At 41.1% G+C, this 25,462-nt stretch overlaps 1 protein-coding gene across 1 annotated transcript in view; it reads right to left on the bottom strand.

The window, feature by feature from the left end:
* The window catches only part of phlpp2 (PH domain and leucine rich repeat protein phosphatase 2), a 173,344-nt gene extending 148,950 nt beyond the window's left edge, over positions 1–24,394 (bottom strand). Inside the window, exons 1-3 of the mRNA XM_043706826.2 lie at positions 24,041–24,394; positions 16,364–16,677; positions 53–186 (exon numbers count right to left, since the gene is read on the bottom strand). Of these exons, the coding sequence (XP_043562761.2) occupies positions 53–186; positions 16,364–16,677; positions 24,041–24,238 (646 nt within the window). The 5' untranslated portion in view covers positions 24,239–24,394. The remainder of the gene's footprint in view (positions 1–52; positions 187–16,363; positions 16,678–24,040) is intronic.
* Positions 24,395–25,462: the final 1,068 nt, after the last annotated feature.

Genomic DNA, 25,462 nt, shown 5'->3' with positions numbered 1-25,462 from the left:
TAGTTCGGTCTCTTATCCCCGAATCTTTCACAAATAGCTCATGAAATCCTACCATGAAAGTATCTAATCATGCAGGTCAGATCAGCCATGGCTCCTTCCTCTTGTATCCGTACTGGATCCTGGAAACCTAATCCAGTAAGATAATCGTAAAGGATTTGCAGAGGTCGCTCATCAGGATTCATTCTCCTATAAACAAGACAGTCAAAAAATGGTATCAAGAGAATTGTAAAAGCAATTATTATCCAGAAAACAACAGTGGCATACAGTCAGAGAATGGTTACACTATTGTATTTGTGCCTCTGCTCTCTCAAAGAGCAACTCAGATAGGCACACTGTCTTGCCTTTTCCCTAGAAACCAGCAGTACTTTTCTATTCAAATAATTAGCGCTGAAAATGTGTTGCTGGAAAAGCGCAGCAGGTCAGGCAGCATCCAAGGAACAGGAGAATCGATGTTTCGGGCATAAGCCCTTCTTCAGGAAGCCCTCCTATTCAAATAATTATTCAATCACAGGGAGACCCCAATTAACATTTACAAATGCAATCTCATTCAGGATTGTAATTTTAAAAGACTCGACATATAAACATGTGCTATATTTATGAACATCTCCTTTATATCATTCTGCATTGTGTCCGACCTACACAGATATCGACTTGCAAACAGACTCCGGAATGGAACTGGTTCACAACCAGGAACATCCTGTACTGTGTTTTTAAAAATAATATTAAATCTTTCTATGTTATTCTCAACCTGCACTGCCACGTTCAAAGATTTTTGCACATATACCCCAGTGCCTGTGTTTCACCGGATCCTTTAGTATTCTATTCTTCATTTATATGTTCTCTCATTCTTCCCAAAAGTATAACTTCAAAGCATTTGTTTCAACCTGCCTATCATGCCCTCCTGAATTGTATTATGACTTCCTCACACTCAAACATTCCAGCTGGAATAGCAGAATACAACTCAGTAAAGATCACTGATCAAACTGCACCTTGAGTTCTCTATGCAGCTGTGGTCTCCACGAAACAAACAATACGACCAAGATTTGGAAGGATGATTCTACAGATATGGAAGTGAGCTAAGCAAATGATGGACAAACTGGCTTTTCAGATTTGAAACAAAACATCAGAAATGTATGTATATCAGTAAACAGCGCAGAATCAATTTAAATCAAAAAAGTATACAACAACAGTCACAAGTGCAAACTAGTTTCGGGCTGATATCACAAAAGTTTATCTTCACAGAGTCTCAATGCTTAAAATAGGCTTGCAAATATAGCTGTGGTAAAACCTGAGAATAATTCAAGAACTAATCTGTTTTTGTAATGGAGGGACTTTAGGATCATAAAACGATGTTAATATAGGCTAAACTGCATTCCTTTTCTGCAACTACCTTATCAATCAACAAATTTAAAATGGCATATTGCTGACATTTTTAAGACCTACCAAAACACAAAAGAATCTCAACCAAAGCTGATATAATATGGTGAGATTTTATATTTATACAGAATTTTCAAAGTCTTTCACAGAAACATTTCTACTGTATTAATCAGATCAACTGTAAATTTTAACATGTTAAATATTACTTTAGACCACTGGTCTGCCATAGTTGATTTTATTCTTTTAAAAAGACTGGTTCTGAAATTACAAGTGCACAACATTGCTACATTTAAAGACAATAATTGTAACAACCTGCATTACAGTGCTTCCTAACCACATCCAAGCCATACAACCGTTAAGGTAGAAGAACCATTTAAAGGTATTCCACATGCTATACAGTACATGTGGAAGGCTGCAAAGATTTGTGCAAGTGACAAGCTTTGAACTTGGATCCAAGATTTTGCAATCAGCAAATTCCCAAATATTAACTGTATTTTTCAAGATTTCAAAAAGTTCAGGATTACAGGATTCAACTATACAGCAGAGTTGCAGAATTACATATTTGCAGGGGGTTTGGTTGAATGCAAAGCATACATGCATTATTCACCATTTAGTTAATAGCTATCTGAAATAAAATTCTCATATAAAAGTATGTACTTGCAACCTGCTTTAATGCAGTTATCCTTTGAAGTATAACATTGGTGGTAGAGGACGGTTGAATCAAAATGTAATGTTTCGGGATACGATAATCTACTCGTTTCATGAAAATGCGCTTGATGACCAATAGAAGAATTAAATTACAACATCAACATGCTGCTGGTTACTTCTTTCCCAAAGAGGAAGCAAGGTATGGCCTTAGCACTTTCATACCATACAAGAGCATGATAAAAGTGAAGTTTTTTAAAATAAAGCCTGATGATAACATGGATGAAGATTTGGACAAATTGTTAACTTTCATGGATAAGATGTATCAAAAGAATATCTATTGATAGCTTATGAAACAGTCAAACTTTGAAAGACTAAGGATAATATCATGGAACGTAATGGAATTCAATGCATAAATTCCATTCAGAAATGAGAGCACACAGATGGGGAAATTGAAGATATTGGACTGTGCCAAAGTATAACCAGATTTCTAGCTTTGAGAAGAGATAAATTTGTATACTACAAGAACAAATATCAGAAGCACACAAAAATAATCTCCAGGACAGTGATTCTTCCCAACAGCATTCAGCCAAAGGTAGCAATCAACATTACAACAGAAAATGGAGGACGCAATGTTAACAAATTGGCAAGATCATAGGCAACTGCACAAAGGAAAACTGTAACTAAAAGTAAAAATAATTATGAACAGTGAAAAACTGCACCAGCAAAAACATTCCCCAAATGCTAACTTGTGACCACGTTCAGAATTTAAAGTTCACTAATGCTACCTCTACTTACCTCCAAATTCCATGGTTGGATGCTTGGTTACTTAATGTTCAAGATTAGTGGTGCTGGAAAAGCACAGCAGTTCAGGCAGCATCCAAGGAGCAGTAAAATCGATGTTTCAGGCAAAAGCCCTTCATCAGGGCTGCCTGAACTGCTGTGCTTTTCCAGCACCACTCTAATCTAGAATCTGGTTTCCAGCATCTGCAGTCATTGTTTTACCTACTTGATGTTCAAGCTCAATGAAATATGAAATTTGGGGAATATATCAGATGGAACTTGAGATATACTGAATTAAATCTTAAAGTCAGTAACAATCTCAAGGGAGAATAATTTTTTGATTAGATGAGATTCCCTACAGTGTGGAAACAGGCCCTTCGGCCCAACCAGTCCACACCGACCCTCTGAAGAGTAACCCACCCAGACCCATTTCCCTCTGACTAATGCACCTAGCACTATGGGCAATTTCACATGGCCAATTCACCTGACCTGCACATCTTTGGAATGGGAAAAAAAGTGTCCACCCCATTCCCATTAAATGCCCTCATTGGGTTTCATTTTCTATAATGCATTCTCTACCAGTCACGGACTTCTAAAATCACTCAATACAAGACTGACCTCAGAGTAGACCTGATTAAGACAGAGGCTTTTACATCCTGCAATACCAATCCTACAAACTTGTTCAGAATTCTGACAACCAAATATAATCCATAGTTTAGCTAAAAGTATAGATCATAAAAGGTCTTTCAAAGCTCATCTTACAATGAAGAGTTTTCCAGGTGATACCCCAGTTATCAGAAAACACATTACAGTAAGAATAGGAATCACAGAAACATATTCAACATAACTTTGTTACACTAATAAATGGAGGCAGCTGGTTTCCTAGCTAGATCCACTATGCAAGTCTTTTAAAAATATTTAATAAAACAACAGAGTAACAGCAAAATTCCATATATTCCAATCTTCTAAGTATCAAATTTAGATAGACATAGAGATCTCAAACAGGTAGTTTAAATTGCAATTGTATATTTCCTCCCACAATCCAAAGATGTGCAGGTTGGGGTGAATTGGCCATGCTATATTGCCCATAGTGTTCAGGAATGTGTAGGTTAGGGACATTAGTCAGGGGTAAATGTAGAGTAATAGGGTAGGGGAATGGGTCTGGGTGGGTTACTCTTCAGAGGGTCAGTGTGATCTTGTTGGGCGGAAGAGCCTGTTTCCACACTGTACGGATTCCATGATTCTATGAAAGTAAAGTTATGGGGTGATAGTCAGATCCTGTAAGAAATTCAGTAGGATAGGCCTTTATCTCCTGGACAATAGTTGGCCAAGATGTAACCTTAGGAGCAAATTACTGCAGATGCTGGAATCTGTACTGAAAAGAAACAAAAACTCTGGAGATCACAGCGAGTCAGGTAGTATCCATGGACAGAGCAAGCTAATGTTTCGATGACTCATCAGACTGGAGATGTAACCTTATTGAAGTGTGTAACATTTTTGAAGGGCTTGATAGGGTAAGTGCTAAGAGATGTTTCCCTGGTTGGACAGAATAGGGAGCATACTCTAAGGGAAGGGGATCACTCGTTAGGTCAAAGGTAAGGAGAAATTTTTCAATCAGAGGTTTATGAATTTTTGGAATTCTAGTGCATTGAATATAGACGGCTGTACAGGACATTGATTAGGCCCCTGTTGGAATACTGTGTGCATTTCTGATCTCCCTCCTCTTGAAAAGGGTTCAGATAAGATTTACAAGGACATTGCCAGGGTTAGAGGGTTTGAGCTATAGGGAGAGGCTGAACAGACTGGGGCTGTTTTCCCTGGAGTGTCACAGACTGTGGGGCACAGATAATGTAAATAGACAAGGTGGAGGATTCCAAAACTAGAGGGCATAGGTTTAAGGTGAGATGGCAGAGGTTTAAAAGGTACTCAAGGGGCAACTTTTTAATGCAAAGGGAAGTGCATGTATGGAATGAGCTGCCAGAGGAAGTGGTGGAGGCTGTTAAACTATAACATTTAAAAGGCATCAGTAGGGTATATGAATAGGGTTGAGAGGAATATGGGCCAAGTGCTGGCAAATGAGACTAGATTAATTTATGATATCTGGTTGGCTGGTCGGCACGGATGAGTTGGACCGAAGGGTCTGTTTCTATGCTATATATCTATGACTCTAATTGTTGCCCATTATTACTAATTTTCTCCAAACTACTCCAAGTTGATAGGATTGTTAAGGTGGTGTATAGTGTTTTGGCTTTCATTGACAGGGCAATCAAGTTTATAAACTGCAGGGTTTTGCTGCAGCTCTATAAAACCGTGGTTAGGCCACACTTGGAATACTGTGTCCAGATCTGGTCACCTCATTATAGGAAGGAAGTAGATGCTTTAACAGAGGGTGCAGAGGAGATCTACCAGGATGCTACCTGGATTGGAGGTCTTATCTTATGAAGAGAGGTTGGGTGAGCTAGGGCTTTTCACACTAGAGAGGAGGAAGGAGAGAAGTGAGTTGATAGGGGGTGTACAAAGTAATGAGAGGCATAGATAGAATTGATACCCAGAGACTTGCCCAGAGCAGAAATGGCTGTCACGAGGGGTCAAAGTTAGAAGGTGATTGGAGGAAGGCATAGGAGAGATGTCATAGATAGGTTCTTTACGTAGAGAGTGGTGGGTGCATGGAATGCACTGTTAGAAGTAGTAGTAGAGTCAGAGACATTAGGGACATTTAAGCGACTGCTGGACAAGCATATGGACGGCAGTAAATTGAGGTGTGTGTAGGTTAGGTTGACCTTAGATTAAGATTAATGTTTGGCACAACATCATGAGCAAAAGGGCTCGTGCTGCTCTCTGATCCTATGCACTCGCCTTTCTTTATTCTAATTATTCACAACTAAAGTTTGGTGACTTTCAAAATGGGGAGCACAAATGGGTGAAATGAGTAATATGCATAGATCATATTAGCAGAGACAGTGCTGCTGGGACCCATTTCTGTCAATCTATTTTATAGTGTACCAATGAAAGATATTAACTTGAAATACCAGATAATCACAGCAGTTTTCAATGGGGAAGCTATTAAGCCTTTTCACACTTGCAACAGAAAAAGTCTCTGATCTAATATTAAAAGTTAAAAATAATATGTTCTGTTCCTAATCTTACATTCCATAAACCTATTTAAAGGCTAGATCATCTTTAGTTCATACAACAGGTACCTCTTGCAAGCTAAATGGTATTCAAAATTTCCTTGGTGAGAAAGTATTTGTCTGAGGCTTATATGCAACAACTTAATATCTAGTTTGTAAAATAAAAAAACTTCATAAATCACAAATGCAATTGCCACGATGAAAGGAATTATTAGTGAACAATGTGACAGTTTAAAACTTAGAATCCCAGGACAAACAGCTCAAACAAGTGACATCACAGCATGAAGTGAGAAAATATCCAATACACTCACTTTCCATTGATAACAGAGAAAGAACAAGACAGCATGTAAAAGAACAAAGCAATACAATTGCAACAAAAGAAATATCTGGACCAGGGAAATTTTTTTTTGGGGGTGGGGAGAAGATTGGAATGATGGAGGTAATGTAGTAATGTCGAGATCCAGGCTAATCCTCCGGGAACATGAGTTCAAAACCCATATGGCAGCTGATGAAATTTAAAATGTATTTAAAACTGATCTCAGCAATGATTGACTGATATCAATGGAAGAAGATCTGTCATCTTTACCTGCTTTGGCTACATGCGACTCCAAACCCACAACATTATGGTGGCCTCTTAACTGCTCTCTGAAATATCCTAGTAAGCCAATCAGGAAAATACCACATTCCAGGCAAAAAAAAGAGACAGTCCAAAATGTATCAAATTATAAAATTTTGCTTTCATAGATCTGTGGGGATTCCCAGACTTAAAAAAAACCTTAAAAACCAGTAAGATTAACATGTATTACAGGGAAAATCTAATACCAATCTTGATATTCCATGGGTGAGCACTTGAAAAGTTTAATTTATTTAACGCACACATTCAGCAAGATTACAGAAAAGAGGTCATGCTCGAGGACCTAATAGCTTTCAAAAACATTGCTTAAATTGATTTGATATAATTTGATTATCAAAAATAACAAAATTAATAGCTACTGTAGAGTCACATAATAGGAAGAGATAGAACACAAAACTGGTCTTTTATTTCATAAAAAGAGGCAGTGAATAACCAACATAAATTTCTTAAAGACTGGAGAAAGAAAGAGAGTTGCTTGGAGGCCAGTGTTTGAGAAAGCTGCATTTTAAAAAGTATGATTTCAAGGCTAGTGTATTTAGCAAAATCATGTTAGAATATATTTAGAGGCAAAAATAATGAGTTTAAAACAATCTTTTACATAAGTGAATTAAAAGTAACTGATGCCATTTAGCATGGAGAAGTGTAAAATAACTAAGGGACAATGAACTAAATATAACAGAGTAAAATAAAAAAAGGTAGGAAGCAGAAAAGTCATAAATTTTCATTCAAAAATTTAATTGAAATAAATATACCAGAGAAGAACATTAAAGAAAAAAATTCATGCAAGTCAGCAGAGGGCTAGGAGAATAAAACAAGCCATTTGGGAAATCCAAATTACAAATAAACTACTACTTGTTCATTCTTAAAACATTTTTGAAAATTAAATTCCTGCTTTTATTTCCAATGACTCCAGTCAAAATTAGAATGGTTAGTTGCATTGTTGCTACAAGGTGAAGTATTGGCATTGTACACTGATTTATATCACCAAATAGTGTTATTACCCTGAAATAACTGCCTTACCAAAGTTAACTACCAGAGTATGTGAAGTCTGCATTCATTGAATGACTCAATAGTATAAAGACAGATAAGCAGTACCTTTGAACTATCAGACAAGATTCCACCAAAATGGTAATAAGCAAATGAACCTTGAAGGCAGCGAACAGAGGATAAGGGAGAAAAATGATAAACAAAATAACCTTGAGGGTTGTTAAAAATAAGACAAGACAAGAAATGTCATAAACAAATAGATAATAAAAATCAAACAAATAGATAATAAAAATCTAAGTAGAATAAGTCAAGTTGCCAACCACACTAAAGTAATGTCCGTAGTAGGTCAGCAATGCTAGGACTGATTAAGTAGTCAAACTGGATGCAACAAGACAAAGTTTTTGTGAGAGGGACAGAAACCCAGATTATAGTTAGGACTGCAGAATACTGAAGATCATCCAGGGAAAAAGGGTACAAGCAGTTCTTCTAATAACGTGATGGTTGCATCCTTGTGCAATGCTGCATTATAGAAAAATAGCGCTTTAGAAACAGCATTTGAAGTGTTGGTGACGTAATCACATTACAGCCAACACATGTTTTAAAAGTTCACACTTTAGAAACAGTGTCCCCAGTTCGTCAGTTGTGTTACAGCGAATTCACATTAACGAAATGTGCATTATCACAGAACAACCTGCACTACGAATTCAAGAAACACCTAATAATTTACATCATTGATATCTAGCTCCCAAATAAATGTTGGGCGGCTGACCACTATTAAATGTATAGTTTGGGAAACTAAGGTGGGTTCTAATTAATTCAGACTAAACAGTATAAATAGCCTGAATGATAAAAAGCTTACACTCGAAACATGGACTCTCCTGGTCCTCGGATGCTGCCTGACTGGCTGTGCTTTTTCAGCGCCACACTTTTTGACTCTTATCTCCACCATCTGCAGTCCTCACTTTCTCCCACTCAGCCACTTTGTCAAGCAAACCTGCCATGCAGTAAGATCATGACTGATCTGATTACCCCATATTCCTATCTGCCTCTAATAGCCTTTCACCCCTTGCTCATACCCTCAGAGAGGAAACATTTTGCCTCATCTGTCTTAAATGGCCAACCATAATTCTAGGTAGTCCCACAAGAGGAAACATCCTTTCCACATTAACCCTATCAAGGGCCTTCAGGATCTCATGTGTTTCAAAAAAGTCATTTCTCACTCTGAACTCCCACAGACACAAGCCTAGCCTGTCCAACCTTTCCTCATAAGATAACCTGTCCATTTCAGATATTAGTCAAGGAAACCTTCCCTAAATTGCTTCCAATGTATTTACCGCTTTCCTGAAAGATGACAACCAATATTGTGCACAATACTCCAGACACTATCTCATCAGTAAACCTATAATTGAAGCACAGCCTTCCTACTTCAATTATCTCACAATAACTTTTATTTACTTTCCTAATTACTTCCTGTATTTGCATAGGAACTTTTTAGAATTCATGTAATGGGACACAGGTCTCTCTGCAAGCTCTCACTATTTTAGATAATTTTTAAGTTTTCCAGATATTTTCACATCCTCTCACATTATACATTTTCCAGATCTCAAACTATGTACATCATTTTGTAGCCTCCTTTTGTCCTTTTCACAACTTCTATTTATTTTTAGGTCATCAGCAAATTTTGCAATTATATCCTTGGATCCCTCATCCAAGTCTTCAAAAAACAGTGTAAAAAGGTTTGGTTCCAACACTTAAACCTGTTATGCACATTTGTCACATCATGCCAAACAGAAAATGAACTACTTGGGCAACTTTCCATTAGCTAGTCAAACCTCCATCCATACCAATAAGTAAAACCTCTGAACTGAGATTTTACTTTCTGTAATAACTGTTAATGTGGCACCTTATCAAATGCTTTCTGGATATCTAAGTACAATATATCCATTCCTTCATTCATAGCATGTTTCTCCCTCAAAGTACTACAACAAATTTGTTTCAATATGATTTCCCTTTAACAAAACCATGTTGGCTCCGTCTGATTAGTTTGAACTTTTCAGGATTAGAGTGGTGCTGGAAAAGCACAGCAGGTCAGGCAGTACCCGAGGAGCAGGAAAATGGACGTTTCGGGCAAAAGCCCTTCATCAGGAATGAGGCAGGGAGACTCTGGGTTGGAGAGATAAATGACAGGGGGGTGGGGCTGGGGAGAAGATCGCAAAAAGAGTACAATAGGTGGATGGAGGTGGGGATGAAGATGATAGGTCAGAGAGGAGGGTGGAGCGGATAGGTGGGAAGGGAGATTGGCAGGTAGGACAGGTCATGAGGATGGTGCTGAGCTGGAAGGTAGGAACTGGAGTAAGGTTGGGGGAGGCGGAATTAGGAAACTGACCACATTGACGCCCTGGGTTGAAGTGTTCCAATGTGGAAGATGAGGCGTTCTTCCTCCAGGCAAAGGGTGGTGAGGGAGTACTGGTGGAGGCAGCCCAGGACCTGCAATGGCCTCGGCAGAGTAAGCGGGGTTGAAATGTTCGGCCACAGGCGGTGGGATTGATTGGTGCGGGTGTCCCGGAATTGTTCCCTAAAGCACTCTGCGAGAAGGCATCCAGTCTCCCCAATGTAGAGGAACCCCATCAGGAGCAATGGATACAATAAATGACATTTGTGGATGTGCAGGTGAAACTTTGCAGGATGTGGAAGGCTTCTTTGGGGCTTTGGATGGAAGTGACGGGGGAGGTGTGGGCGCAGGTTTTACAATTCCTGTGGTAGCAGGGGAAGCTGCCAGGAGGGGTGGGTGGGTTGTTTTGAGGGGGATTGGAGGTGGGGGGGGGGGCAGCGTGGTCACGGAGGGAACAGTCTTTGCGGAAAGCAGATGGGGTGGGGAGGGAAATATATCCTTGGTGGTGGGGAGGAGCATTTGTAGGTGGCAGAATGTCGGCGGATAATGTGGTTTACGCAGAGGTTGGTGAGGTGGAAGGTGAGGCCCCGGGGGGGGGGGGGGGTTCTGATCTTGTTGCAAATGGAGGGATCGGGTTCAAGGGCGGAGGTGCGGGACATGGATGAGATGCGATGGAGGACATCTTCAAACACGTGAGAAGGGAAATTGCAGTGTTTAAAGGAGGCGGCCATCTGGTGTGTTCTATGGTGGAACTGGTCCTCTGGGAGCGGATACGGCAGAGGCGGAAGTATTGGGAATACGGAATAGTATTTTTGCAGGAGGTAGGGTGGAAAGAGGTGTAACACAGGTAGCTGTGGGAGTCAGTGGGTTTGTAAAAAATGACAGCATTGAGTTGGTCTTCATTGATGGAGATGGAAAGGTCCAGGCAGGGCAGAAAAGTGTCAAAGATGGTCCAGGTGAATTTAAAGTCGGGGTGGAATGTGTTGGTGAAGTTGATGAACTGCTCAACCTCCTCACGGAAGCATGAGGTGGCACTGATGCAGTCATCAATGTAGTGGAGGAAGAGGTGGGGCCTGGTGCTGGTGTAACTACGGAAGATGGACTGTTCCACGTAGCCAAAGAGACAGGAATAGCTGGGGCCCATGCGGGTGCCCATGGCTATTCCTTTCGTCTGGAAGAAGTGGGAGAAATTGTTAAGGGTGAGGACCAGTTCAGCCAAACGAGTAAGAAACGGAGGGCTTGGAAGCCCTGGTCACAGCGGATGGAGGGTAGAGGGATTGAATGTCCATGGTGAAGATGAGGCGTTGGGGGCTGGGGAAAATGGAAGTCTCAGAGGTGGTGGAGGGCATGGGTGGTGTCTCAAACGTATGTTCCACTGCCACTCCCTCACCACCCAACGCATCATCTTCTGCATCGGAACTCTTCAACCCCAGGGCATCAATGTGGTCTTCACCAGTTTCCTCATTTCCCCTCCCCTCACCCCAGTTCCAAACTGCCAGCTCAGCACTATCCTCATGACCTGTCCCATCTGTCAATCTTCCTTCCCACTTATCTGCTCCACCCTATCACCTTCAGCCCCACCTCCATCCATCTATTGCACTCTTAGCTACCTTCTCCCCCTCCCCAGCCCCAGCCCCCTCCCATTTATCTCTCCATCCCAGAGGATCCCTGCCTCATTCCTGATGAAGGGCTTTTGCCTGAAATGTCAATTTTCCTGCTCCTCGGATGCTGCCTAACCTGCTGTGCTTTTCCAGCACCACTCTAATCTTGACTCTGATCTCCAATATCTGCAGTCCTCACTTTCGCCTACTTTGAACTTTTCCCAAGTGGCCTGGTACTCCAGCTTTAATAACAGCTTCTAACACCTTCCTATGAACCTGGCTTCTAGCTTTTTGCTTCCTGTCTCTTCTTCTTTTGATTAAAGGAGTTAAGCTTGCTATCTTCCAATCTAAAGAACCAGATACTCCCAGAGAAGAAAAAGTAAACAGATTGCTATTTGTATTACAAAAACACCAATGGTAACTGATCATAAGTTTTTCAAAGTATGAATCTCAAAAAAAAACTCATTATCAAGAAGCAATAATAAGAGCGCTCCATCATAAAGCAAAAAGCGTTAAACTTAAACAAAATTTTATAAAATAACATCCAGCCTCCATACCCTCATCTTTTGGGAGGTGTTGGAAAGAGTTCAGAAGACGGCCAAGAGAGTAATGCACAGTTAGCGAGTTTTGAGAAGATTTGCAGCTCAGGTTGAGGGTCTAGATGTAGGTTTGCTCGCTGAGCTGGAAGGTTCATTTTCAGACACTTCGTCACCATAGTAGGTAACATCTTCAGTGAGCCTCCTGATGATTTCATCAGGAGGCTCACTAATTTCATGTGGTGATTTCATTTCCCATTCTTTCTCTCAGGAGTGGTACATCGGGTCCAAGTCAAATGTGTTTATTGATAAGAGATCCGGTTGGAACGCCTTGCTTCTCGGAATTCTCATGCATGTCTCTGTTTGGCTTGTCCTAGGATGGATGTGTTGTCCCAGTCAAAGTGGTGTCCTTCCTTATCTGTATGTAAGGATACTAGTGAGAGGGGGTCATGTCGTTTTGTAGCTAGTTGATGTTCATGTATCTTGGTGGCTAGTTTTCTGCCTGTTTATCCAATGTAGTGTTTGTTACAGTTCTTGCACAGTATTTTGTAAATGACATTAGTTTTGCTTGTTGTCTGTATAGGGTCTTTCAAGTTCATTAGCTGCTGTTTTAGTGTGTTTTGTGAGGTGTTTTGGGAGGTGTTGGAAAGAGTTCAGAAGACGGCCAAGAGAGTAATGCACAGTTAGCGAGTTTTGAGAAGATTTGCAGCTCAGGTTGAGGGTCCAGATGTAGGTTTGCTCGCTGAGCTGGAAGGTTCATTTTCAGACACTTCGTCACCATAGTAGGTTTTGTGGGCTACCATGATGCCAAGGAGTCTGAGTAGTCTGGCAAATATTTCCAAGATGCCTTTGATATAGGGGAAGAGTGGCTGGGGTTTCTGGATGAGTTTTGTCTGCTTGTTTAAGTTTGTTGCTGAGAAATCAGCAGACTCTGTTCATTAGGTACCCATTCTTTTTGAATACACTGTATAGGTTTTGAAGACCAAAGACCATAGAAGAGGATGAAATAATGGTCTCCTTTGATGTTAAGGCTCTGTTCACATCAATCAACATCAACCTGGCCAAGGAAACACTGACCACACGATTAGAAGACCCAAAGACACATACACCAAAGGACTAATTTCATCAGCAAGGACGGTATCGTCAAGCTAGTGGACCTCTGCCTAACCACAAACTTCACCTTCAACAACGAAACCTACAGACAAACCAACGGAACACCATTGGGATCTCCGATATCAGGGTTCTTAGCAGAGACAGTAATGCAGAGACTCAAACAAACAGCCAACCATTCAACCCAAACTTTGGATCCGCTACGTGGATGACACCTTTGTCATCACTAAACGAAACAAATTAGAAGAAACGTTCAAGACCATCAATAATACCCTTACTAGCATAACATTCACTAAAGAGGAGGAAAACAACAACAAACTGCCATTCCTAGATATCACAGTAGAGCGAACAGCCAATGGGAACTTCAAACCAGCATCTACACGAAAACAAGACATACAAACCAAATACTGAACTACAGAAGCAATCATCCCAACATCCACAAGCGAAGCTGCATCAGAACATTACTTCAATGAGCCAACACACACTGCAGCACAGAGGAACTACGCAGAACAGAGGAAAATCATCTATACAGTGTATTTAAAAAGAATGGGTACCTAATAAACATAGTCCGCCGATTTCTCAGCAACAAACCCAAACAAGCAGACAAAATGCATCCAGAAACCCGAACCACTCTCCCCTACAATGACATCTCGGAAATGACTGCCAGATTACTCAGACCCCTTGGCATTGTGGTAGCCCACAAAACCACCAACACACTAAAACAGCATCTAATGAACTTGTAAGACCCTGTCCAGACAACAAGCAAAACCAATTTCAATTACAAAATATCGTGCAAGAACTGTAACAAACACTACATTGGACAACAGGCAGAAAACTAGCCACCAGGATACATGAACATCAACTAGCCACAAAATGACATGACCCTCTCTCACTCATATCCTTACACACGGATAAGGAAGGACACCACTTGGACTGGGACAACACATCCATTCTAGGACAAGCCAAACAGTGACGTGCATGAGAATTCCTAGAAACAAGGCATTCCACCTGGAACTCTATCAACAAACACATTGAGTTAGACCCCATTTACCACCCCTGGAGAAAAAGAACAGGAAATGACATCACCAACCCGAAGAAACCCAAACATATAAATAGAAAGAGGAATCATCAGCAGTGCTTCATCTGGAGGCTCACTGAAGATGTTACCTAGTATGGTGACGAAGTGTCTGAAAATGAATCTTCCAGCTCAGCGAGCAAAACCACATCCAGTAATTCTCAGTATAAAATCCTTAGTTATCTTCCCAGATTCAGAGAACTCAGCCCTCATTTCCAGAAAAGCCATAGACTTTGGGGAAATCTGCATTACTCAAAATGGCAGAGACTAAATCAGCTAGATAAATTAGGAAAATGAGAACTGAAAAGCTCTTTACAGAGGGTCACTGACTTTCAGAATAAGCAGATTTGCTACAGGTGTTCCAAAAGAAATTTCAATTTCAGCAAAAGGCTGATGGCGTTTCATACAAAATACATGCAGCTTTTCATGACATACTTCCTTCCCACCATGATTTGCCAGGCTTTGTTGAAGAGACAAAGAGGAACTTCCCAGAATTGTTTTGTCCCAAAATGGATTCAGATTTTTTCTAATTTCTCTGATAAGGCAAATTTAAGTGGTTATTGGTGAACAAATATTGTTTTCTAGTTTACAACACAGATGACTGGAACAGAGTCTATGGAGCACTGAGTCTTCCTCTGTATGTTTTATACATTGTCTACAGTATGTTCAACATAGATAAAAGAAGCTGTTAATCATTGCAGTTGAGAACGATAATCTGCAACTGAAGAGTTGAACAGATTCCTGTTCCACTGAAGTTATCGATTTTTGGATGAACTGTGGGTCCTATCTGCATTCTTGGACGGACATCATAATATCCAAATGGCCCTACCTGAAGAGTAGACAGTCCTCTCATTGCTTTGGTGAATGATCTTCAAAGAATATGATTCAAATGGGTAATGATAATCTTTTCACTAAGTATATTAATTCACAAAAAGAATGCATTCCTGCTAAAGCCAGCATTACAGCTCATTTCTACATGCCCACAAATGGTGGGAAAGCTGCATCCTTGAATCAGTACACTCCATGCAGTGAAGACAGGATATACAGCACAGGAATGCAACAGTCAGTCTAACCAATCCACACCAGTGTTCATTTCACAGTGCTATCATATAGGCATCTGCAGGATTTTAAGCCAAATGTGGTGAAGGAACACGGATACATTTGCACATTAGAATGCTCTGTAACTTGGAGGGGAAGTTGGTGGAAATTATGTTTCTATGGACCTATTGCCCTTGTTTATTAAGCTGGTAGAGTGCAGATTTGGGAGGTAGCATTGACAAAACCTCAGAGTTACTGCAGTGCATCTTGTAGATGGTGTACTTCAAGTTGCCAAGGATTCCTTGACAATATTTCATTGCAGTTATGGTATTGGAAGAACAGGATAAGAAAGGAGGACCTTAAGATGTCAACTTAACTACGGATCAATTATTACATACCCTACCAACTTTATCCAAAGACATTACCAGATTTCAATTCCCACTGAAAACACCACAGAATATCAATTAGAAGGCTAAATTTTAGTGACATTTTAAATTTTTCTGTTTTTATTTTGAGCTATTTAAAAAGTAGACAACATGGGAAATCACACTGGTGCAATTACAAAGTGCATTTGAAAGAGAAAACTAACCCTTTTGGTTTGAAAACATTCACAGCAGTCTATCATTAGCAGCTCCTTCTGTAGTGCAGTAATATTAAAGAGGCTGTGCAGTTACTTTCAAAGGCAACAAGGCACCAAAAGTAGCTTTCATCAACTTCCAGAAGAACTGCAAACTACCATGGATGTAAAGTCTGCCATCTTACATTTGAAAGTGCCAATCTAATGTTTCAGACAATAAGAATATATTTTAAGTTAAACACTTACGCAATTTAAAGCATTGTTTGGTACAAATGTATCTCATTGTTTAATTTTTACTCCGCCCACCACTCTTCCTTCATCCACCCCCTAACAAAACCATCTCTCCTCAAAATTACTTTTGTCTGAGACTTTATTGGCCAAACACCATCAATGGATTCCTTTGAATAAACTGCCAGCATTTTACATGTAAAAGTTTAACGATCACCCTACAGAAATATTGGATTTAGGATTGTCTACCTGATGAGATCACCATGGAGTTGCAGGTAGAGATCATCCTTATCCTGAGTACACAGCTCTGTTGTAGTGGTTTCAGTACTGCAGAGTACCAGCTGCAGGTCCGGACCAGATGATGATGAAGACGAGCATGATAATGATGATAGTAATGCACCCTGGGAAGAGGTGGAAGTTGCAGCATTTGATGACACCATCTCTTTTCCATGAATATATATACATCCTCTTCTTACATCTCCTTTGAGCCATTCTTTCTCTCGTACACCCAGACTACTCTTCTTTCCCAGGCAGCTCCTGCTGGCATTGCGCTTCATGTTCCTCTATGAAAGAGAAGATTAATAACATGTATAAGAATGTATCCAAGTAATCTACTTGGAGCTCAGGTTTCTAAGATTCAAACTCAAGATGAAAGTGGCAAAGTTGTGTGATGGAACCTTGAGGTATTAATGCTGGGGTGAAATAAATGCACAAAGTTGAAAACTAAAATAATGTACTCGCAGAATTTAGGGAGACAATGATAGTAAGAAAGAAAGTATTCAAGAGCTAAGATTCAAGTTACGATTATATCATTGATAAATGAAGCATTTCAGAATCTGCCAGACATCAGGATCAAAAAGTGTATTTTATACTGTAGGAGAAAGTGAGGTCTGCAGATGCTGGAAATCAGAGCTGAAAATGTGTTGCTGGAAAAGCGCAGCAGGTCAGGCAGCATCCAGGGAACAGGAGAATCGACGTTTCGGGCATAAGCCCTTCTTCAGGAATGAGGAAAGTTTGTCCAGCAGGCTAAGATAAAAGGTAGGGAGGAGGGACTTGGGGGAGGGGCGTCGGAAATGTGATAGGTGGAAAGAGGTCAAGGTGAGGGTGATAGGTCAGACTGGGGTGAGGGCGGAGAGGTCAGGAAGAAGATTGCAGGTTAGGAAGGTGGGTGCTGAATTCGATGGATTTGACTGAGACAAGGTGGGGGAGGGGGAATGAGGAAACTGGTGAAATCAGAGTTCATCCCTTGTGGTTGGAGGGTTCCTAAGCGGAAGATGAGGCGCTCTTCCTCCAGCCATCGTTTTGTTGTGGTCTGGCGATGGAGGAGTCCAAAGACCTGCATATCCTTGGTGGAGTGGGAGGGGGAGTTGAAGTGTTGAGCCACAGGGTGGTTGGGTTGGTTGGTCCGGGTGTCCCAGAGGTGTTCTCTGAAACGCTCCGCAAGTAGGTGGCCTGTCTCCCCAATATAGAGGAGGCCACATCGGGTGCAGAGGATGCAATAGATGGTGTGTGTGGAGGTGCAGGTGAATCTGTGGCGGATATGGAAGTTTCCTTTGGGGCCTTGGAGGGAGGTGAGGGGGGAGGTGTGGGCACAAGTCTTGCACCTCCTGCGGTTGCAGGGGAAGGTGCCGGGAGTGGAGGTTGGGTTGGTGGGGGGTGTGGAGCTGACGAGGGAGTCACGGAGGGAGTGGTCTTTACGGAATGCTGATAGGGGAGGGGTGGGAAATATATCCTTGGTGGTGGGGTCCGTTTGGAGGTGGCGGAAATGACGGCGGATGATGCGCTGTACATGGAGATTGGAGGGGTGGTAGGTGAGGACCAATGGGGTTCTGTCCTGGTAGCGGTTGGAGGGGCGGGGCTCAAGGGCGGAGGAGCGGGAAGTGGAAGGCATCGTCGACCACGTCGGGGGGGAAATTGCGGTCCTTGAAGAAGGAGGCCATCTGGGTTGGACGTTTTTGGAACTGGTCCTCCTGGGAGCAAATGCGGCGGAGTCAAAGGAATTGGGAGAATGGGATGGCGTTTTTACAGGGGGCAGGGTGGGAGGAGGTTTAGTCCAGGTAGCTGTGGGAGTCGGTCAGTTTGTAGTAGATGTCCATGTTGATTCGGTTGCCTGAATAGAAAGGTCGAGGAAGGGGAGGAAGGAATCGGAGACTGTCCAGGTGAATTTGAGGTCGGGGTGGAAGGTGTTGGTGAAGTGGATGAACTGTTCAACTGTATTTTATACTGTAGGCTTGCTAAATTTCATTTTTATTTCATGAAATTAATCTATGGATGAAAAAAATTTAATTGCCTTATATAAAGCAAACAGCACTGCTATAAAATGAAATGCCTTTCTGTCCCACGCACAAACCAATAAACTTTAAAGAAAAACACTGGAGGAAAATGAAACTTTGATGGCAATCAAAAAAGTTACCTGCACTTCCAAAATGCACTAAAATAACATCTCATTGTCAGTATAGGATTACAAATTCCTGAGATTCTGAAATCCTACAAGGTTTCTTTAGGGGTTGAAAGAACTGGACTCTTATTGATCAAGACATATCTTTGGATGCACTAATCTAATTTCTGGTAAAACTGAAATTGAAATACTGCAGAACAATATTATGGCCTAATATTTGCCAGTTGTAGAGAATTTTAATCTATCCACTAGATTCCTGAAACAGATGGCAATGCTCATTTAAATTACCCAGGGCATAATGACCTATATTGAAGTACATGCAAAGCATATTACATTCTACAAGGACATAGGAGTTGCTTTTTAAGCTGCTCAGCAATTGCTAGACAAATACTGCAACCTGAAGATAGGTGACAGCACAACTTTCTGTCCAAAATGAGTGACTTCTGAGATAATACTGGTTGTTGTGCAATTGTCATATGATGGCAATCATATGAGAAACCAATAATCATATGATCAATCCATAATTATCACTTTCTAGTGATCTCACTAGTCAAAGGTAACGTAACTGTTGATTATTCAGTCATCAATTGACAAGGTTCCATCTCAATGCCTGTTAAAGCAGACAGTCAGTGGATTCCAGTTTATATTGCAACTACCTGCACAAATCCTCAGAAATCCAAAATTTTATTCCTGTCAGAATTAAGTCAGTGGCGAATAGTGTTGATATTTTAAGCCATTCTTTCCAATGCCATGAATCCCTTGATTTGCAACTATTCAAACTCCTGCACCATTACTGTCTTTACTGTGTTACCACCAACCCTACAAATGCAACACAGTGGTAGAAAACATGCTGATTGACATGGTTCAGTTAGACAGAAACACAGCACCTAGAACAACAGGCCTGGGCAGAAACAGAAATGAGGGCACAAGACAGTACTTGAGACTTTGACCAAAAGCATCTTAAGATACTTAAAATACTCATAACAATTTTGGAATACTGTGCAATTCTGGTCTCCCTCCTATTGGAAGGATGGCATGAAACTTGAAAAAGTGCAGAAAAGATTTACAAGGATGTTGCCAGGGTGGGAGGATTTGAGCTATAGGGAGAGGCTGAATAGGCTGGGCTGTTTTCCCTGAAGCGGAGGCAGAGGGATGACCTTATAGAGGTTTATAACATCATGAGGGTCATGGATAGCATAAATAGGAAAGGTTTTCTCCCTGGGGCAGAAGAGTCCAGAATTAGAGGGCATAGGTTTAGGGTGAGAGGGAAAAAATTAAAAAGAACCTAAGGGGCAACTTTTTCCACACAGAGAGTGGTGCATGTATGGAATAAGCTGCCAGAGGAAGTGGTGGACGCTTATAGAATTACAGCATTTAAAAGACATGTGGATGAGTACATGAATAGGAAGGGTTTAGAGGGTATGGGCCAAATGCTGGCAAATGGGACTAGATCCGGTCAGGATATCTGGTCAGCATGGAAGAGTCTGGTTCCGTGCTTTACATCTCTATGACTCTAATTGCATCTTAAGTTTTAATGAAACTCAGCACATTGGATTGAATCCAATCACCTTGCTATTCCAACAATCACCTCATCACTTCTCCCCCAAACAATAAGTGCTTCAACATATATATATTTTTTAAAAAAGTTTGAATCATGGACCACGTCTTGCTTTCTATCCTTCAGAAAGAAAGTAAGTAATTGGCAGCCAGATAGTTCAGAAAGTTAGAGCATAGCGATTATGCTACCAAAATCTTGTGGATTCCTACTAGTCAATGTTGCTGGGATTCAGCACCAGACTTTAATCCTTAAAGGGCTCTTGTGGAGCAGTGGTAGTGTCTCGACTACCAAGTTAGGAGGCCTGAGTACAAGTGCCACCTGCTCCAGATGTGTAAAATAACATCTCTGAACGGGTTGATTAGAAAAGAGTTAAAATTAAAATATATTTAACTTAAGGGATCTTGTTAACACAGTGGCAGTGTCCCTGCCTGTGCGCCAGAACATCCAGGTTCGAGTCCCATCTGTATCAAGTATCACAACATATCCACACAGGTTGAATAAAAATAATTTAGGGCTTTTGTGATGCATTGGTAGTGTTCCACCTCAGGGACAGAAGGTCTAGCTTCAAGATATTCATCAAGGCTTCTTAGACAACACCTTACAAATCCAAAATTACTATTATTTAGAAGGACAAGAGCAACAGATACATGGGACCACCACTACTTGCAGACTCCCCTTCAAGTCACTTCCCATCATGACTTGGAGGAATATCACCTATCCTTCACTGTCACTAGGTGAAAACCCTGGAACTCTCTCTCTCTCTCTCTCTTTCTTTGCCCCCTGAACCTCCATTGCAATAACATTGTGGGCATATCTTCACCAAATGAACTGCAGCAGTTCAAAAAGGCAGATCAAGACTACTGTATAAAGGGTAGGTAAGGATGAGGAATAAAAGACTGGCCAACAAGCAAACCCCACATCCTATGAATGATTAAATAAAAATCCCACCTGTCATGGTGGAATGTCTTAACATGTCTGAATGAGTTGATTAAACAAATAACTTAAGCAACCTAACTTCTTACAAATCAGTATTATACAATCAAATAAAAAGCCAACATTAAAGACAAAAGATGGCCAAGGTTTTAAATAAGTTATTTTCTTCCATATTCATTATAAAAGACAGTGCAGGTAAAGAAACCAGAGACAGGGATATTATATACTTGAATGAATCAGCACTGAGGAGGGGCTGATCTTGGTAGGCTCAAAAAGTGGATAAATCCTCAAGCCCACATGATGCATTGCAGACTGCTATAGGAGGCATGGGAAAGAGACAGAGTTAATTTTCAAATCCATTCTGCCAACAGGAGTGATGCCAGGAGACCAGAGGACAAGTCATGTAGTACCATTATTCAAGGGTAGTAGAACATCTGCAGTAGGGCAACGTTTGGAAAATATCCTGAAGGACTGAATAAATCTCCACTTGGAGAGGCAAGGATTACTCAAGGATTATCAACGTAGATTTGAAAATGGAAGAACATGTTTAGAAATCTGACTGAAGAGAGGAGTTGACTAGGTGTGTAGATGAGGGTAGTGAGCAGTTGGTCTGGTCAAGTCTTATTTAAGTCTATGTCGACAAGGTATTGAGCGGCAGACTGGTTAAAAAGTTAAGAGCGCAAGGGTTCCAGGGCAATTTGGCCAATTGGATCCAAAATTAACATAGTGACAGGAAGCAGAAAGTGATGTTCAAACGCTGGTTTTGTGACTGGAAGACTGATTCCTGAGGTGTGCCACAGTATTTGGCGCTGGGTTCCTTGGTGTTCGTTGTATACATTAACGATCTGGACACGAATAGAAGAGGCATGATCAGTTAATTTGCAGATGGCATAGAAATTGATGGAGTAGTAAATAGCAAGGAGGAAAGCTTTATGTTACAAAACTGGCTTGTCGGATGAACTGAGCAGTGACAAATCAAATTTATCCTGGAAAGTGTGAAGTGATGCATCCTTATAAAATCTAATAAAACAAAAGGAATACCCATTGAATTGTAGGACCCTAGGAGGTACAGAGAATGTGAACGGCCTTGATGTGCGTGTCCACAGATGCTTGAAGGCAGCACGACATAGATAAGCTGGTCAGGTGGCACATAGGACACTTGCCTTTCAAACCGGAACTCCATTAACAAACAAATAGATTTCGACCTCATTTACCAACCTCTCGGAAACAGAACCAGATACAATATCTCACACACAACACACCAAGACACAAATAGCAACACTTGGCCGGAGGCTCACGAGCATGGTGACAAAATGTCTGAAACCAGACCCACCAGCTTAGCAAGCAAACCGACAACCTAAGCTACAAATCTCCAAAATCTCATACTTGTCTTTATTACTCAAGGCATTGCATACAAGACTATAAGATATAACAGTAAAATTCACCCAATGGCCAACTGAGTCTGCTCCACCATTTGATCACGGCTAACATGTTTCTCAATCCCATTTTCCTGCCTTCTCCAAGTAGATGTTAATGGAGCCATGTGCAAGGTTAGTCAGGCCACAGTTGGAGTACTGTGTGCAGTGCCGATTGCCATATTATATAAGGATGTGATTGCAGCAGTTCAGTTATGCAATAGCTGGGTTATTTTCCTTAAAGATAAAAAAAACTGCAGATGCTAGAATCCAAGGTAGACAAGGAGGCTGGAAGAACACAGCAAGCCAGACAGCATCAGGAGGTGGAGAAGGGTTACACCCAAAACGTGACTTCCCCATCTCCTTATGCTGTCTGGCTTGCTGTATTCTTCTAGCCTCCTGCTGGTGTTCCTTGGAGAACTGGGGGGGGGGGGGGGGGGGGAAAGAGGGTGGAATCTGATTGAGATATATATGAAGTTCTGAGCAGCATGGACCCTCTGGACAATGGCATACCTTTCCCACTGTTAAGGGATCAATAACCTGATGTCACAATTTTAAGGCAAGGAGGTGGTTTAGATGGAATTTGACGAAAACGAAATTCAGCCAGAGGGGTGGTGGGTATCTACAGCGCCTTATCTAAAAAGATGTAAAGATAGGAACCTTTAAGTAGTATTCAGATCAGCACTTGAAACGCCATAAAAGCTTAGAATCAAATACTGGAAAATATGATTAGAATAGATGGATATGCAATGTCCAATGCGGACATTATGGGCCGAAAGGCCTATTTCCTAGCTGTAAACAAACCTAACTCCAAACCTGTCCACCACTGACTTTGTGAGAAGAAACCGTCAGCATGTCAAGTCACAAGGAATGCTGATGGAACAGAACATGCACCGAATTTGACTCATCACTTTCATTTTTGCTATCTCATTTTAGAAGGCCATCAGGCGCATATGGAGCACTTGATTAATAAAATATGTCATTAAAATATCTTAACGATATTTTAATGACATATTACGAACAAAATATTTCTAATTCATCTGAAACACCCATTACGTGACACTTTGTTTCTGATGATCTGGGCGTTGGTAGTTCCTACAGGTTTTCAACGTTGAACAAGATATTACAGCAACACGTAAGGACGGTGCAACTAACAGGAAAAAAAGACGCATTTTACAACTGTTCACCTTCAGGTCATTTTACTGCAACTGATTTAGATCATGGTAACTTGCACGCGAAATGGATAAATACAAAAACTAGCTTTGGAGAAACTGCAATGTGCAATTTTTAAAAAATGTACACATTTATCGTATCTGTATTTCCCATATTAGGATAAGCATTAACTGTTAAAGGTACCGTGACGGTTAAAAAAAAACTGCGTTTATCCTGCACAGAGACAGGGAAAAGCTGATCACCTGGAATCCGCTGCGTTGAAACCGCAAATGCTTTAATGTAGTAAAAATTTCCAGTAAATATACTAATCTAATCAGCCGCAATAGATAACTTTTCATTTGAACATCTGAAATGAAAGAACAGCGTCGCTTGAAATAAATCAAAACTGAGATGATTAGAACCTACATTCTTCAGAGGTCAATTAACAGGAGCCAGACTGTGAACGTTACCTTTAAGACGCGCACCCCTCTCCCTGTAACCGCCGAGCTCGAGCCGCATCCGGAGCCAGGCTTCGGCTGCGGGGAGAGCGGCTCCACCGTCTGAGCGGCGCCGGGGCCCGGGCTGCTAGCTTCGGCCAGCAACCCCGCCGCACATGGAACCCGCCTCCCCGCCTCCATCTCCATCAGCGGCGATGTTACCTCGGCCATTGTGGTCACAGCCGCATCGAGACCAAAATAATTGTCGAAAAGAACAGGGAATGTCGAGCGACCAAAGGAAAGGAAGCGGGAACTTTAGCAGCCTAAACCCTCACCGCTCAGTACTCTCCTGTCGCCATGATGACAACACTCGGTCTGTTAGAGAGAGGCCGCCACGCTCCAAAGGGGATATGTGCTTATCTGCATACTCATACATTATTCATGAAGCTGCACGTCATTTGCATAGTAACGATTAGCATTATTCATGAATTAGGCGAAATGCGTCATCAAGTCTCAACGTCGAGGGCTCGAGGGCAAAATGTTAGTGTCCCTCCCTCTGAAACAGGAGGTCCGGGTTCAAGTCCATGCTATTCCATAGACGTATCATAGATATTTCCTTTGATTAAAGGATTGAGATGCTATCATACCAAAGGATGTTTTGAACTGGGAAACAAAATTTTGGGGACTACAGTGGTAATGTACCTACCTTTGAACCAGGAGGCCTGACTTCAAATGCTACCTGCTAAACTCCTAGCAGATGACGACCTGGATTGAGAAAAATTGAGAAAGTTGGACATTGTTGAATACATGACTGGCTTTTTAAATATTATCCTCAAAATACTATTATTCATATTTGCAGAATGTCACTTTTTGCAAATTTGAAATATGTATTTGTTTTACAAAGTCTTTGCAACATTTAATATTTTAACCCTACCTTAATCATTAATTTCACTTTCTAAACTTTGATCAAAAATAACAATGCATTTATTTCCTGGTGCTAATAGAATACACCAATTTGATTGGCTGCTTGCCCTTCTTAATGACACAGTCACCGAAAGTCTGGAAATCCTGGGGGAGAAAGTGAGGTCTGCAGATGCTGGAGATCAAAGTTGCAACTTTATTGCTGGAACAGCACAGCAGGTCAGGCAGCATCCAGGGAACAGGAGATTCGACGTTTCGGGCACAGGCCCTTCTTGATTAAAAATTGACATTGAGAATGGGAAAGTAGAAAACTAAGTCTTTGTGAATACTGTTGCTTTATTGTGGCTTACAAAATCTGCATTAACTAAAGTATTTGAAAGTCTTTCTTTCCAATTCACTTTCTGAATTCAGATTCCACTGCATTTTTAAGTATTGAAGCTAGGTAATTTTGTAGCCTTTTCTTAATAAATCACTTTCTCTTCCTGTGCATTATGATTCAATTATTTCTTTCAGCAAGAGTTTTAAGGAAAAATA

This window comes from Chiloscyllium plagiosum, unplaced genomic scaffold (genome assembly GCF_037043375.1).
Source record: "Chiloscyllium plagiosum isolate Xiang-an unplaced genomic scaffold, Cpla_swu_hap1 HiC_scaffold_17, whole genome shotgun sequence".
In the NCBI taxonomy this organism is placed as follows: Eukaryota; Metazoa; Chordata; class Chondrichthyes; order Orectolobiformes; family Hemiscylliidae; genus Chiloscyllium; species Chiloscyllium plagiosum.
Note: the sequence above shows the minus strand (reverse complement) of the source record. Positions and strands in the feature narration are given on the sequence as shown.